Below are 14480 nucleotides of genomic sequence, written 5' to 3'. Positions count from 1 at the left end.
ATTTAATAATTTTAAAAATTAAAAAATTAATGCCTGAACTTGCAATAAAAAAAAAATGGAAAAAAAATGAATATAATAAAAAGCTAAATGCAAATATGTCAAATTGTGGCAAATTATTTCGTAAAATAAGATCAAAATAAAGGGAAAATTAACAGTACTTAATACATTTAATATGTCATTATTAATATATATTCTTTAGTTCTATGTGGCAAGAAGAATTATGGCATTTGCCTACACATAAACAAAAACATTCATAAATGTGCACATATGTACATATATACATACATATATATATATGTATATATGTATGTATATGTATACCAATGCGAAGGAAACAAGGAAAAGTTTGAACAACTAGCTAAAATGAATTTTCCACTGAATAAATATTTCTGTTCATATTTTTTTTTTTTTTTATTAAAATTTAGCATCACCGTTGTTATAGTAGTTGTATATTATGTTCTTGCACAACTTACTATCATGCAGAGGTAAATGGACTATGTTGTAGTATTTACTTAATATCAAATGTTTAAAAATATAATATGATTTATAATTATAAAAGAAGTTCAAAGAGTCCGATGACTTGATTGATACATATTGTTTTGTATAGTGGCTAACTCCGTCAATTTCAAATATTGTGTTTGTATATTCATCATAAATATCTACTATAAATTGAATATTGTTTATATTAATTATATACTCATTCTTTATATTAAAATTCTCTTTCTGTCCATTTTTTTTCATTCGCAAAATATATTTTATATATTCATATAATTTTATATGAGACTTTGAACTATTTATTTGTTTAAATGTTGAGAAAACATGTTCCTCCACTTTTTTCACTTCTTTGTTAACACATTCATTAAAAAGATCGGGTGAAGCATGGTTATTCTTCCTTAAAAATTTTAAATTTTCTTTGTTCATTCTTATTTCATTTGGATGAATATTTTTTTGTAATAAATAAAAAATATCCAAATTTTCATTTGGTGAATAATTTTTATTGTATATAGTATTTATATATGAACGGTACATGTATTTGTTATTCTCATCTGTAATTTCCACATTACAGCACTCACTTGGGGTGGTACTGACAGCTTGTTTAATATTTTCGCATATTCTTTCATCCGTACTTTTTATTATGTCTTTATGCATACCGTTTTTGTTGTCTTTCAAATGAATACCTTTGGCAACTCCTTTCGTTGTTCCTCCCTTGAGCTGCATTTCCTTCTCTTGTTCTGAAAAGCTTGACAGGAGCTTTTCTAAAAAATAAAATTCCTTTTTGGAAAACTCTTTATCATTTATATACTGTTTAATAAAATTCCTATTGTACAAAAAATTGTTGTCCATATTAATTTTTACAAATAAATAAAAGGTATAAAATTTCATAATAACTTCATCATTCTTTAAATTTGTTAAAATATATTTTTTTATATTACTACTTTTTATACAGTACAACTGGTAGAAATAACTTTTTAACAATTTAATAGCAACACTTATGTAAAAATGAACATGGTCATATTTTGCCTTTCCCAATTTATCCTCCTTGTCTAAATAACAAGTTTTGTTCTTTGTTGTGTTGTAATATATGTTTGTTATTATCAAGCACATGCTATACATACAGGTTAATATATCATCATGATTATATTCAAGTGTATAAGGACTGTGATCCACATTTGCTCTAAAAACAGAAGACATATAATAACTGGTGAGAAGTTTTAAAATCAAACGAAGTTGGTTCATAGTCATGTTATTATATAAGGTTATCGGCAAGAGCATTTTTTTTAAAAGTAGAAATGAGTAACCATTACCGCTGTGGTTGCTGCTATTGCTACTACTACTAGTACTACTACTGGTATTACTACTAGTACTACTACTGGTATTACTACTAGTACTACTACCGGTACTACTACCCGTTTTACATAAAATGTACAAATAATTATAATTTATTAAACTAAATAAAGGCATAAAAGCAACATTTGTGTGCGAAAAGGTCCAGTTATAAATAGACAATATCCTTTCGTTTATTTTTTGAACTAAATTAAAAAAATAATTCAAATTTAAGGTTTGTTTGTAAAATTTATAAAACAATTGGTACAATTTGTGAAAGTACACAGAAGAGTACACAATTATGGACTCGTTAATAATATTACTTTTATTTAATGAATAATTAATATTGCTTAAGCACACTAAAATATCATAATATCTCTGTAATATTTCATCATATGCCAATTTTATATTCATATATTTTTCTGTTTTGTCATCAAGGAAAAGGACGAATTTTATTTTTTTCTCTAAAAAGGAAATAATTAAATTGCACAATTGTAATTTGAGTTCATTATTTACATAAAATGGGTTCATATGCGTTAAATTGTATAAATATACAGAAAGATATTGTAAGTTTAAGGAAGGATTATTTTTGCAATAGTTAATATTTCGATTATTCACATTATCATATTCCCTTTCATTTCTTAATTTTATAAGTAAATTTTTTACAGTAATTGTTGTTAACTTTTTTAGAATATTTTTAATTGAGTGTATCTTTTCCCTATCTAGCACGTCCTTTCTTTTTTCTTCTCTTCTTAAAATAACTAATTTGTTATTACTACCATTATTATGACCATTATTATTGTAACTACTATTGCTGTAACTACTATTGCTGTAACTACTATTGCTGTAACTACTATTGCTGTAACTACTACTGCTGTAACTACTACTGCTGTAACTACTACTGCTGTAACTACTACTGCTGTAACTACTATTACTACCATTACTGTTATCCTGTTTAAATACTGGGTTCTTTTCTGAAAGGAATATATCATAAAATTTGTCATTACATGATTCTAGGTGAAGGTATCTTTTGTTCATCTCTGTGCAATCGTTTATATAAGCTCCACAAATGGTAATGTCGTCTGTGAGGATAGTGTCGAGCATGAATTGAGCTCCTTCTCTTTCCTCTTGTATGTATTTATTATTAAACGGTGAAAATTCGTGTTTCCTATTCTCATTTTGCACAGTATTGCCGTTGTTACCATACGGTTCTATGTAATGTGTAATACAATTGTTCATGATGAGAAAATTTTGCAAATTTTTAATACACTTAAAAATGATTGAATAGTGATGATAATTATATTTTTTTATATGCACAATGCTAAGAAGTAGAGTACTTTTTAAAAAGTCATCATAATGAAATGTAAAGTATGTCTTTCCATTTGTCAGAGATATATTACAGCTTATGTATTCTTTACACATTTCTCTTAATTTTTTAATGGGATAATATAAACTCATTGACTGAATCAGATTACATATATCTTTTTCATTTAATTGTAAAAAGAAACTTTTCCTATTTTTATGTATAATATAATACAACAGATCAAGGTAGACATTATTTATTTTTATCTTTGACATGCTCCATAAAAAGACAAAAAATTCTTGAAAAATTTTTTTATTTTCATACTTTGCAAGGTCATCAAGTGCATTAAGTTTTTTTTCATTCTGTTTTGTTTTTTCTCTTTCATTTTCCTTCTTATTTCTCTTTTTGTTTTCTTTCCCATTTTCCTCTTCTTTTTCATTTTCCATTTCTCTTTCTTTTCCTTTTTCCTTTTCGTTCAAGTGCTCTAAATTAGATAGATTTCCACTGTAAAAGCTATTGATATCATACTGACCACATGCATACCTATTGAAATGTTTCACCACCATAAAACACAAGCGTCTACTAAGTAGTAAAAACATGAAGTTTATGCTATCCTTTTCTAATTGAGATCTTACATTACTGTCTACAATTGAGTAAAACTTGTATGCATAATTTTTATAATTTGTGGTAAAATCAATAGAATAAAAAGTAAATATTAATGAATAGGAATAAATAATGTTAGATATTGCTTGCGATGACAGGTGAACGTACATATTGTTTATATGTTTTATATATATTAAATAGGTAGCTAAATTGTAGTATTTTATATTAATCAGAGAAAATAGCAAATTAGATACATGCCTATATGTCAATTTTTTTATAAAATAATTTTTATTTATCCTTTCTAGTACATACTGCAGTATGTCATTGTTGTAATCTAGGCAGTACGCGTTGTTACATGAGTAAGTGTAATAATTATCCAAGTTATTCTTTTTTTTAACTTGACACGTATAAATCCTTTCCTCTTCGTATTGATTTAGTTCATTTATCCCTTTTCTTTCATTTATTTCTTTTTCTTCATTTATGTCTTTTCTTTCATTTATTCCTTTTCCTTCATTATTTCCTCTTCTTTCATTTTTTCTACTTTCATTTATTCCTTTTCCTTCATTTTTTCCTCTTCTTTCATTTTTTCTTTTCCTCTTCATGTACATGTTATTATATAATTCGTTGTAGTCGTTCACTTCGTTTAAGCCTGTGATATTATTTAATTCGTCTATATTTATATGTTCATTTATAATACTATAATTTATGTATAAGTCAGAATTAATTATTTTATAATCATTTTTTTTTATTAATTTGTATATTTTATACAAACATACCACGTAATTTATGGGTACTAACACATCTTTGTTATAATAAATAAATTTATATACTTCATTGATATTTTGCATGTTACCTATTTTCTTTGTTATAACAATATTTAATTCGTGCAAATTTACATTCTTATTATTTTTTTTGTGAAGAAAAAGGTACAGTTCATTCTTTTTTTTCGAACTTTTTTTCCTCGGCCAGTTATTTGCCTTTTGTATTCCATTGATCTCAAACCTGCTCGAACAGTAAAATTAAAAGTACATAACGTAAGAAGCTTTTAAAAAAGAAGAGGCCTTTCACGTGTCAATCATGTTATATATAAGCACATTGTGAATAAGTTGTTATGTTGTTATGTTGTTATGTTGTTATGTTGTTATGTTTTATGTTGTACATTATCACGTTATGCCTTTACTTTGCTTCCTTTTTTTAGCAAAACACATATTTTATAAGAGTTACATCATAATTATGCAACTGTTTTGACAAGGAAGCTACTTCAGTCACAGGCATTATTCGATAGTGTGCGCAAAGGAATAAACATAACATATGAACACACATACGTGTATATATATATATATATATATATATACTTATCAGTCATTTTATTTACAATTCGTGGCACTAACTTGGTGGCACTATCGGAGTGTTTTAGCTGCACAAATTGTTCCTTTTTACTATTTATTTTTGGGCTCTCATGTTTTAGATCATGCTCATATATACATGCAAAATTTTTTTTTTCAATGAATTTATATTCACAAATGCTGAATTTAAATATGTTTTTTTTTTTTTTTTCCCATATTGTTATGGCTTGATTGAGTAGGTTTTTTAAAATCATTTTAGTTTCTACATATTTTACAAATAGATAATTTATGCTTTTATGTAAAATAAAATGAAATACATAAATGTAATCTGGTAAAATGAGTCCTATAAGCTACTATATAATGTTAATAATTACAAGGAAAGATTTACATACATGAGTAATTTCTTTAAAAATTGGTGCCTTTACAAGATGGAGATTTAGCAGTTTTTTTTTTTTTTTTTTTTTTTTTCATTATATAACTTCTACTCTTTCGAGTATCACGCGCTCCCCTTGTCAGTAGAACGCTCCACATAAACGGTACATGGGCGTGATATATATATGTATGTATTTATGTATGTATTTATTTATGTATGTATGTATGTATTTATTTATGTATGTATGTATTTATGTATGTATGTATTTATGTATGTATTTATTTATGTATGTATGTATTTATTTATGTGTGTATTTATTTATGTATGTATGTATTTATGTATGTATTTATGTATGTATGTATTTATGTATGTATGTATTTATGTACACGAATTTAAAAAAGAAAAGAAACAAATGCTAGGCTTACACTCCAAAACATATCAGAACAATGGAGAACCAAAATTAGCGCAAAATTTTTATGAAGTGTGTTTATATTTTACAAACCCAGAATAGTCTTCACAATATATAACTTAACAACAGTTAACTATTTTAACATTTCATCAAATAAAAAATTGCATTGATGCGATGCTTTTTTTTTCTTTTTCAAAGCAGTCCTTTCCTATTTATAATATATAGGTATAATTCTTATGTTTTTTTTTTTTTTTTTTTTATTTTATATATGAAATTATTTCATCATTCTTTTTTTGAAGTTATTTTTATGAGTTGTTATTTGATTATATTATTTAATTTCCACATAAATTTATTTTCATTTTTTCCCTTTCCTTTTTAACATCTTTATTTCTCACGTATGTCCTTCATCACACTGTATCATACAAACACTTTTTTTTCGTTAAAATAAATCTCTATTGATGAACTTTTTGAAAAATAAATAAAACGAAAAGAATTTCTGTGTATATCTTGGAAAAGAAGTTTGTACCTGCGTTATTCCTCGTTCATCATTTTTCATTATATTCTTATTTTATTTTATTTTGTTTTATTTTGCTTTGTTTTATTTTGCTTTGTTTTATTTTGCTTTGTTTTATTTTGCTTTGTTTTATTTTGCTTTGTTTTATTTTGCTTTGTTTTATTTTGCTTTGTTTTATTTTGCTTTGTTTTATTTTGCTTTGTTTTATTTTGCTTTATTTCGTTTTGTTTTATTTATTTCTTTTGTTCACAACATCATCTTATTTTTGTAAATATGAGAAATAGCATGAAGATAAACAAAGTGAACACAGCAAGGAAACGAATGATAGGGGTTTATTTTATATATTTTGAAAAAACTATACTTACCAGATTAGGAGTAAGAGTTGAATGGTAAAATTTTTCCTTGTAAGAATAAGTTCAGTTAGTAGTATTTGTTTTACACACGATTGTGTCATTGAATCTTTTTTTTTTAAATATTTTTGTAAATATCGTAAATCACTATATATATAGTAAGATTTGTATTTTTTATTATTTTTTTTTTTATTAACACCTTTTAAATTATTGTACACACTAAAATGTTAAGATAACATGTGGGCTTTTAAAACGTGTTAGTTAAATGCACGTTGTTATGAATGTACGTAATGTTTGTTATATATATGTATATATATATGTATGTACGTACCTATGTATGTATTTAGTTAAGTTTAATGGCAGTGCAGTTATTCTCTTTAAGGAAGTGGTAAATATAAGAACGTAAAAATATTACTACTGCAATATTTTTTGTTGTTATATATGTTTACTTTGGAAATAAAAAAGCATTATTTTGTACATATATATATATATATATATACATATATATGTAGCGATTTTTTAATTTATGATAAGATATAGTACCTATATATATTTATATACCAATTACTATATTGTTATTATTGTAGCGGTAAAAAACAATTTCGCTTGTAATATAGCATATATGAATGTATAATTGAACTTTGCAAAGCTCTTTTTTTTTTTTTTTTTTTTTTACTCTCTTTCCGCAAATACATGTTATATATATATATATATATATATATATATATATATATATATATAATATATATATATATAATATCCCCCTAATGAGGTATATAGTGCCTACTTCCATGTTAGGAAAATATAAAGCGAACTTTTTGATCATTCGTTATGCATATATAATAGTATTACACATCAATTTTGCAGTTGTCAAAGTTTCATGGTAAAATGTGTAAAAGAAATGCCTAATTTTAATAGAACTGCAAACACTATATACATACAGATATAACATACATTACGTGCATATATAAACATATATATACATATATACATATATATATACAGTGTAGAATTAATAAAAGATAGCATATTCCTGTATGGAAAGGAACAGCTACATTCGCAGTCGTTATTCTAAATTACTAATACCTATTGAATGTACTATTTTTAACTTCCATAAAGTTTAAAACTGTTTTATTATGTATACAAAACTGATCAGATCCAATTAATTACACAGTGCTTATAAATTTTTCTTAGTTTTTTCCCGTTTATTTTGTGAACAAATATATAGCCAAATTATACATTTCGTCAAAAATAAATGGGTGTATTAACCGCTTATTTTAATCTTTTATTTTAAAAGTGTTCTATTTTTTTCATATAAAAAAAAAAAAATTTATACCTACATAATATATATATAAGTACCTCTTGCTAAGTTTTTTTTTTTTTATATATCATTATTATTTATAGGATGTTTTCAAATTACGAGTTTATACGGCTCTAACGTAAACCTTTTTTCAATTTTCTTTTTTTTTTTTTTCAATTTCTTATTTCTTCCACATTAAGTTATACAGTTTCATTAAAGCAAGAAAAGTTTCAAGCTTACTTTCTTCTTGTTTCATAGAATTTTTCACTAAGCGAAATAAAAAGATTATACGTATATATATATATATATATATATATATATACATTATATGAGTTAAAACATCCCTTTTGCTGTATATACAAGATGTGAATATTGATCAATGATAGGTGAAACACCTGAAAAACAAATTTATCTTTTTTTCTTACTTTGCTTAGAGTAGAAGCACATACCATATATGTACATGTATTTATATTTATATACATATAAATATATATACATATATATATATTTGTTTATTATTTTTTTATTTAAACAAATAATCTTGCATTACTGCAATTATATAAAATATTGTAAAAAAGGGTAAACCAATTAGAATCTGCATAATATATATATTTTATTTTATATATAGTATTATATATATATATATATAGATAGATATATGTTATATGCAAATGTATATGATTTATAAACTAGTTAACAGTTGCGTTTTAAAACAGGCTTATTTGTGCATCGGATGTTTTGAAGTACATTTAGTATTTATTATTCATTGGTTAACCCATGTTACGAGTACATCTAGATTTAGTTGATACATGTATATATTTAATTAGGTATAACACTACATGCATAATTTATTATTTTTTTTTTTTTTTAGTTAGAAATATAAGAAAACTATATGAACAATTTGTTATATGGAAAAGATAATAATAAGGGATTTGCTGTTTTTATGCATTTTATAAAATTTTCTTTTAATAATTACAATAATAAATATAATAATATAATAAACATATAATTATATTATATATTACTGTAGTACTATATTATTATATGCTATTATGTTGTTTTATTATTATATTGGTTTTATTATTTTACTGTTTTATTATTAAATTGTTTTATTATTATATTATGTTATATTAATATTATATTTAATTATAATTATGTTTTTGTAACAAGCTCAGTGAATATAATTCTTTTATTATTGTATGAATACAGCTATGACGCTGCTTTAAATTTTTTGTTTTTTCCAGTTAACTTTTATACGTACAAATAAATTTTGAAATTTTTTTCATTTATTTTAATTGGTTATATGAAAATCTTTTAGTAACTTGTTCATTTTAAGCAGATTTTCATATACATATACGTACGTGTTAATTTGTATATATATACATACGAAATTGTATATATATATACATACAAAATTGTATATATATATACATACGAAATTGTATATATATATACATACGAAATTGTATATATATATACATACGAAATTGTATATATATATACATACGAAATTGTATATATATATACATACGAAATTGTATATATATATACATACGAAATTGTATAATATATTCATACGAAATTGTATATATATATAGATACGAAATTATATATATATATTCATACATATTTGTATAAATATATTTATACGTATTTGTATAAATATATTCGTACGTACTTATTACATACGTATATTCTTACGTACTTACGTACATACATATATTCGTGCATATATTCGTACATATATTCGTACATAAATATATACATATATACGTACAAATTTATATGTTTGTTTTTTATTATATAATATTTGCAAAGTATACTAAATGTAGATAAGTTACATGTACTTGTACATGCTTTGGCTAGATGACTATTATTATATGTACATCTAGCGAAGTTATCGTTTAATTTTTCAAACTTCGAGTCTATCAATCTGTTAATAGTTTTTTTTTGTTTTTTCTGCCTCATTTTTTTCCCTTATTTTTGTATTTAGCATTTTATTTATTTTTATTAATATTAATATAATCATTATTTTTTATTATTATTATTTTATTTTATTTTATTATTATTTTTTTTTATTATTATTATTTTTTTTTATATATCAATGGATAGGTTTACGTTTGATGGCTTTGTTGGTTTATTTACTGACTACATATAAGACCCGTTGTGTGCTCCTAAACTCAGTAGTTTAGTTAGACTATTTTTTTCTAATACCTAATATGTAGGTTTTTTTTTTTTTTTTTTTTTTTTTTTTTTTTTTAAATTTAAATGCAGTTATTTTTACATTCCTATTATTGCTGTATAGAAGTACCATACATTTGATATAGCTTTTCTTAGCTTCGGGAAAAGAAGTATAATAACTGATGTAAAAAAAAAAAAAAAAAAAAAAGAAAAAGTAAAAAGAAAACTAAAATAAAGTAGAAATATTGCAATAATAATAGAGACAAAATATAGCAAAAATATAGTAATAAAAATATAGTAAAAATAAAGCAAATATAAAAATACAACTATAAATATAATAATTAATAAAGATCATTTAGCTATGTATTATATGGCGTATGATTCATTATGGTTTAGATGTTAAAGTGTATAGTAGTATAGCAGTATAATAATAGTCATATTACCTTTTTGAAAGTGTACATGTGAGTATACGTATATGTATATATGTACACTTATATGCATGCCTATAAACTACTATATATATATATATATATATATAAATATACCCACTTGTATATCAGCGCGCATATGAATATGCATATACATGTAAACTGCGCGTACGAATAAATGACCTGCACCAGTTGAATAATCGACATACAAGTAAACCATTGTAGAAATATAGTACAAAGTTTTGAGTGTTGTTGTTATATTCAGTTACATTTAATAGGTGCATCCTTAGAACAGAAAAAAAAAAAAAAAAAAAAAAAAAAAAAAAAAAAAAAAATATATAGGGAAACTGATAACAAAACGCCCCCCCCACCTTTCGCATATAGCACATAACAACGTGTTAAGCATTATATGGAACAATGAGCCATACACATAATAAAGACAAGAACAATATAAGTAACAGCAGAAATAGTAATTACGATAACGATGGCAATAGCAGCAATAACCGCAACGGAGGTAGCAGCCGAATGGGCATTAAAAAATTAGATTCTACTCAGTCAACGACGCATATTGAGGGTATGGCATATAGTAGCGGTAAGGATGGTAAAATAACGCAAAGTGGAAATAACAATTACGATATAATAAGAGGTAAGGATAAAAAAAAGAAAAAGAAGAAAAATAATGGAGTGTTAGATTTAAATAAAGAAGAGTCATTTAATGATAATTCTTTTTATTTGTCGGATAATATAGTAGAGGATGAGGAGCTAAATACAAGTGGAAACAAAATATCTTTTATTAAAAAATTGAGAATGTGTATTAGTTATTTTGGGCCTGGTTGGATTGTAGCAGTTGCATATCTAGACCCAGGAAATTTATGTAGTAATTTAAATGTAGGTTTAATTAGATCATCGTCAAATAATAATAATAATTTAGTAAAGGATTATACAGGTTATCATTTATTATGGATTTTAGCATATGGTCATTTACTTGGCTTTATATTTCAAGTATTGTCAATGAAAATTGGTCATGTTACAGGATTAGATTTAGCATCAATATGTTATAAAGAATTTGATAAAAGAATTTCACGTATTTTATATTTCTTTGTTCAGTTGGCAATATGGGGCGCACATATTCAATCCATCGTTGGTACATTTGTAGCTATTCATTTAATATTTGGTGTATCAGTTAAAGTAGCAATATTTTATACTTTAATTGAAGCATTAATTTATAGTTTTTTAGAAAATAGAAGTTTGAGTTTACTTGAGAATGTATTGAGTTTTCTTATCGGCATTTTAGCATTCTGTTTTATTATAAACGTTTTTATGGTCCCAATAAATTTTAAAGAAGTAGCAATGAGTATTATGTATCCACGTATACCTGAAGGTAAAGGGTTTGATGCTATGGCTTTACTGGGTAGTATCATATCAGCGCATGTTTTTTATTTACATACCAATTTAACTTCAAAAAAGAAGGCAGTAATATTTAATGATAGAATGTTAAAAAGATATAATACGTTAGGAACTATCGAATCTGCTGGGTCTTTATTTCTCTCATGTGTAACTAACTGTATCATAGTGCTTACATTTGCCGAGGTAAGTATTAATGTACATGATAGAAGAGATGAATATAATTTGTTTACAGCATATGAAGTTATGAAAAAATCATTTGGTAAAGTTTCTATATATATATGGTCCTTTGGATTGTTAAGTAGTGGAAATAACTCAAGTTTTATGTGTGAATATGCTTCCAAATCTGTATTTGAAGGTTTTTTAAATAAAAAAATAAGCCCATTTTTTAGGGTATTATTTTTCCGATTTTTCCTTTTTTCAATTATTTATTTATTTTTATTATATGATAAATATAGCATTGATCAATTAACAAATTTTATTAATGTTATTCAAGTGCTTTTATTACCTTTGGCTATTGTACCGCTTTACCGCTTCAGTATTCATAAAAATGTGTTAGGAAAATTTGCTTTAAAAAAATATGCCAAATTTTCTGTTTTTGTTATTGTTGTTTCAATTACCATTGCAAATTTATCCTTAACACTCTTTGATTTTCTCCAATCTACACGCAGTATCTATGCTATTTGTTTTGCAGTTGTTTTTACATTTTTTTATCTATTTTTTATTTTCCTCTTTTTTAAATTACCAATTACCAAAATTTACTGTCAGAAGTGTTGAGGTGGTAGCGGTTATATTGCCTGCTGCCCCCCCCACACGTACATATACGCACGTGTACATATACGCGCGCACAATGTACTTTTTTAAGTGGGTGGCTGATTGATATCCTGTCACTGCCCATTTTGTAATTTTTATTCCTATTTTTATGGTTTATTTTGCCATTATTTTTATTCTCAATTTTTTTACTTCTATTTTATTTATACACTCATTTTGTTCACTTCCATTTTGTTTTTATATTTTTTGTGGGAGCAGCGGGTATATTCTTATATAGATAATATATGCCCACTTTCCATTGTATCCGGGCTTTCACATTTATTCTCCTTTTCTTATCTCGTCCTATGCTTTATTATATATATATATATATGTTTATTTTGTTAGTCATATTACCATTTGTAGGGCTAATAATGAAGATATTATGCTCCCTGATAATTATCTTTCTATTCGTTTAGCTGTACATTTAGATATACATTTAGCTATTTATTTGGCTATTTATTTATCTATTTATTTGGTTATTCATTTGGCTATTTTTATAAATTTTTTTTACCTGATTTTTTAGTTAATTTTTTAGCCTATAATTTGATTAATTTTGGCAAATTTTTTTATGTCATTATTTGTCTCCCCATTTCTCTCCTATTATTCTATTCCCATTTTTGTGTACCACTATTTATCATTTTTATTTTAATTTTCGCTTTAATTTTCATATTCATTTTCTTTTCCATTTTCTTTTTAATTTTCATTTTTGTGTCATTCATTTAATTAGATATTACAAAATGTAGTCGTATTACTATCGCAAATATAACTTAAATTTCTCTATGTAGAATTTTCCATTATTCTTACCTTTTTTAAAAAGAAATGTTTTAATATACAAACTACGCAGTTGAAAATGGATTGATATATATATATATATATATATATATTATTTAACAGTATTCCTGGGGTATTTATTGAGATGCACTGGGCTATATTTCTAGCTCACTTATTTTACGCATTAAATGAATAATATGTATATTATGTCATACATTGAGAAAATTTATATTCTTTTTTTTTTTTCATGCATATGGTTTGAGTTTTCTGCTGTTTGAGGGGGCAGGGTTTTACATTAAGTTATGTAAGCCACATTATTGTAGTACATATGACATATATGTATGTATGGTTAGACAAACAAAAAAAAAAAAAAAGCATATATGTAGAAAGCAATAATTGAGGGGTGTACCTATTTACGAGGGTCTTTTATATTATATCATAATTCCGAAATGCCCATAGGGACAATATGAATAAGATAATTAAGAATGTGTTGAGGGATATAATAAATTTGTTTACATATGTAAATGTGTACATGTGTACACTTTTTCCTAAAAATTGCTTATCAATTTTGTACAAAAGAGTAATAATGACACTATTAATTTTGTTGTATTTGCCTATTAGTAATATATCTGCTCTTTTGCTTTAATATTACCCCTTTTTCAAAAAAAAAAAAAAAAAAAAAAGTGTGGTGTGGTAATAAGGTAAGCCCGTAAAGGAAAGAAATAAAAAATAAAAGAACTTACAAAAAGAACTAAATGGGGAAACGGACCAACGGATTGCTGTTTAGAGATAAAAATAAAAAACTCATTAGTATTTTAAGTTTGTCTTTTTTTTTTTGTATAAAGTATGCTAACATAATTTTCT

At 24.6% G+C, this 14480-nt stretch overlaps 2 protein-coding genes across 2 annotated transcripts; one reads left to right on the top strand and one right to left on the bottom strand.

Moving 5' to 3' along the window:
- Positions 1-414: 414 nt before the first annotated feature.
- On the bottom strand, positions 415-5330 carry MKS88_003161 (uncharacterized protein; the record flags this gene model as incomplete). The annotated part of the gene is made up of 2 exons (XM_067216229.1): positions 415-4732; positions 5122-5330. The coding sequence occupies 2 exons, from the start codon at positions 5328-5330 to the stop codon at positions 415-417; spliced, it is 4527 nt and encodes a 1508-aa protein (XP_067072897.1).
- A 5718-nt stretch (positions 5331-11048) lies between these two features.
- On the top strand, positions 11049-12812 carry MKS88_003160 (divalent metal transporter; the record flags this gene model as incomplete). Its single annotated transcript, XM_067216228.1, has 1 exon — positions 11049-12812. The coding sequence occupies one exon, from the start codon at positions 11049-11051 to the stop codon at positions 12810-12812; it is 1764 nt and encodes a 587-aa protein (XP_067072896.1).
- Positions 12813-14480: the final 1668 nt, after the last annotated feature.

The sequence above is a fragment of the Plasmodium brasilianum genome, chromosome 10 (assembly GCF_023973825.1).
Source record: "Plasmodium brasilianum strain Bolivian I chromosome 10, whole genome shotgun sequence".
Lineage (NCBI taxonomy): Eukaryota > Apicomplexa > Aconoidasida > Haemosporida > Plasmodiidae > Plasmodium > Plasmodium brasilianum.
The sequence above is the reverse complement of the archived record's forward strand: the minus strand, read 5'-3'. Positions and strand labels throughout refer to the sequence as shown.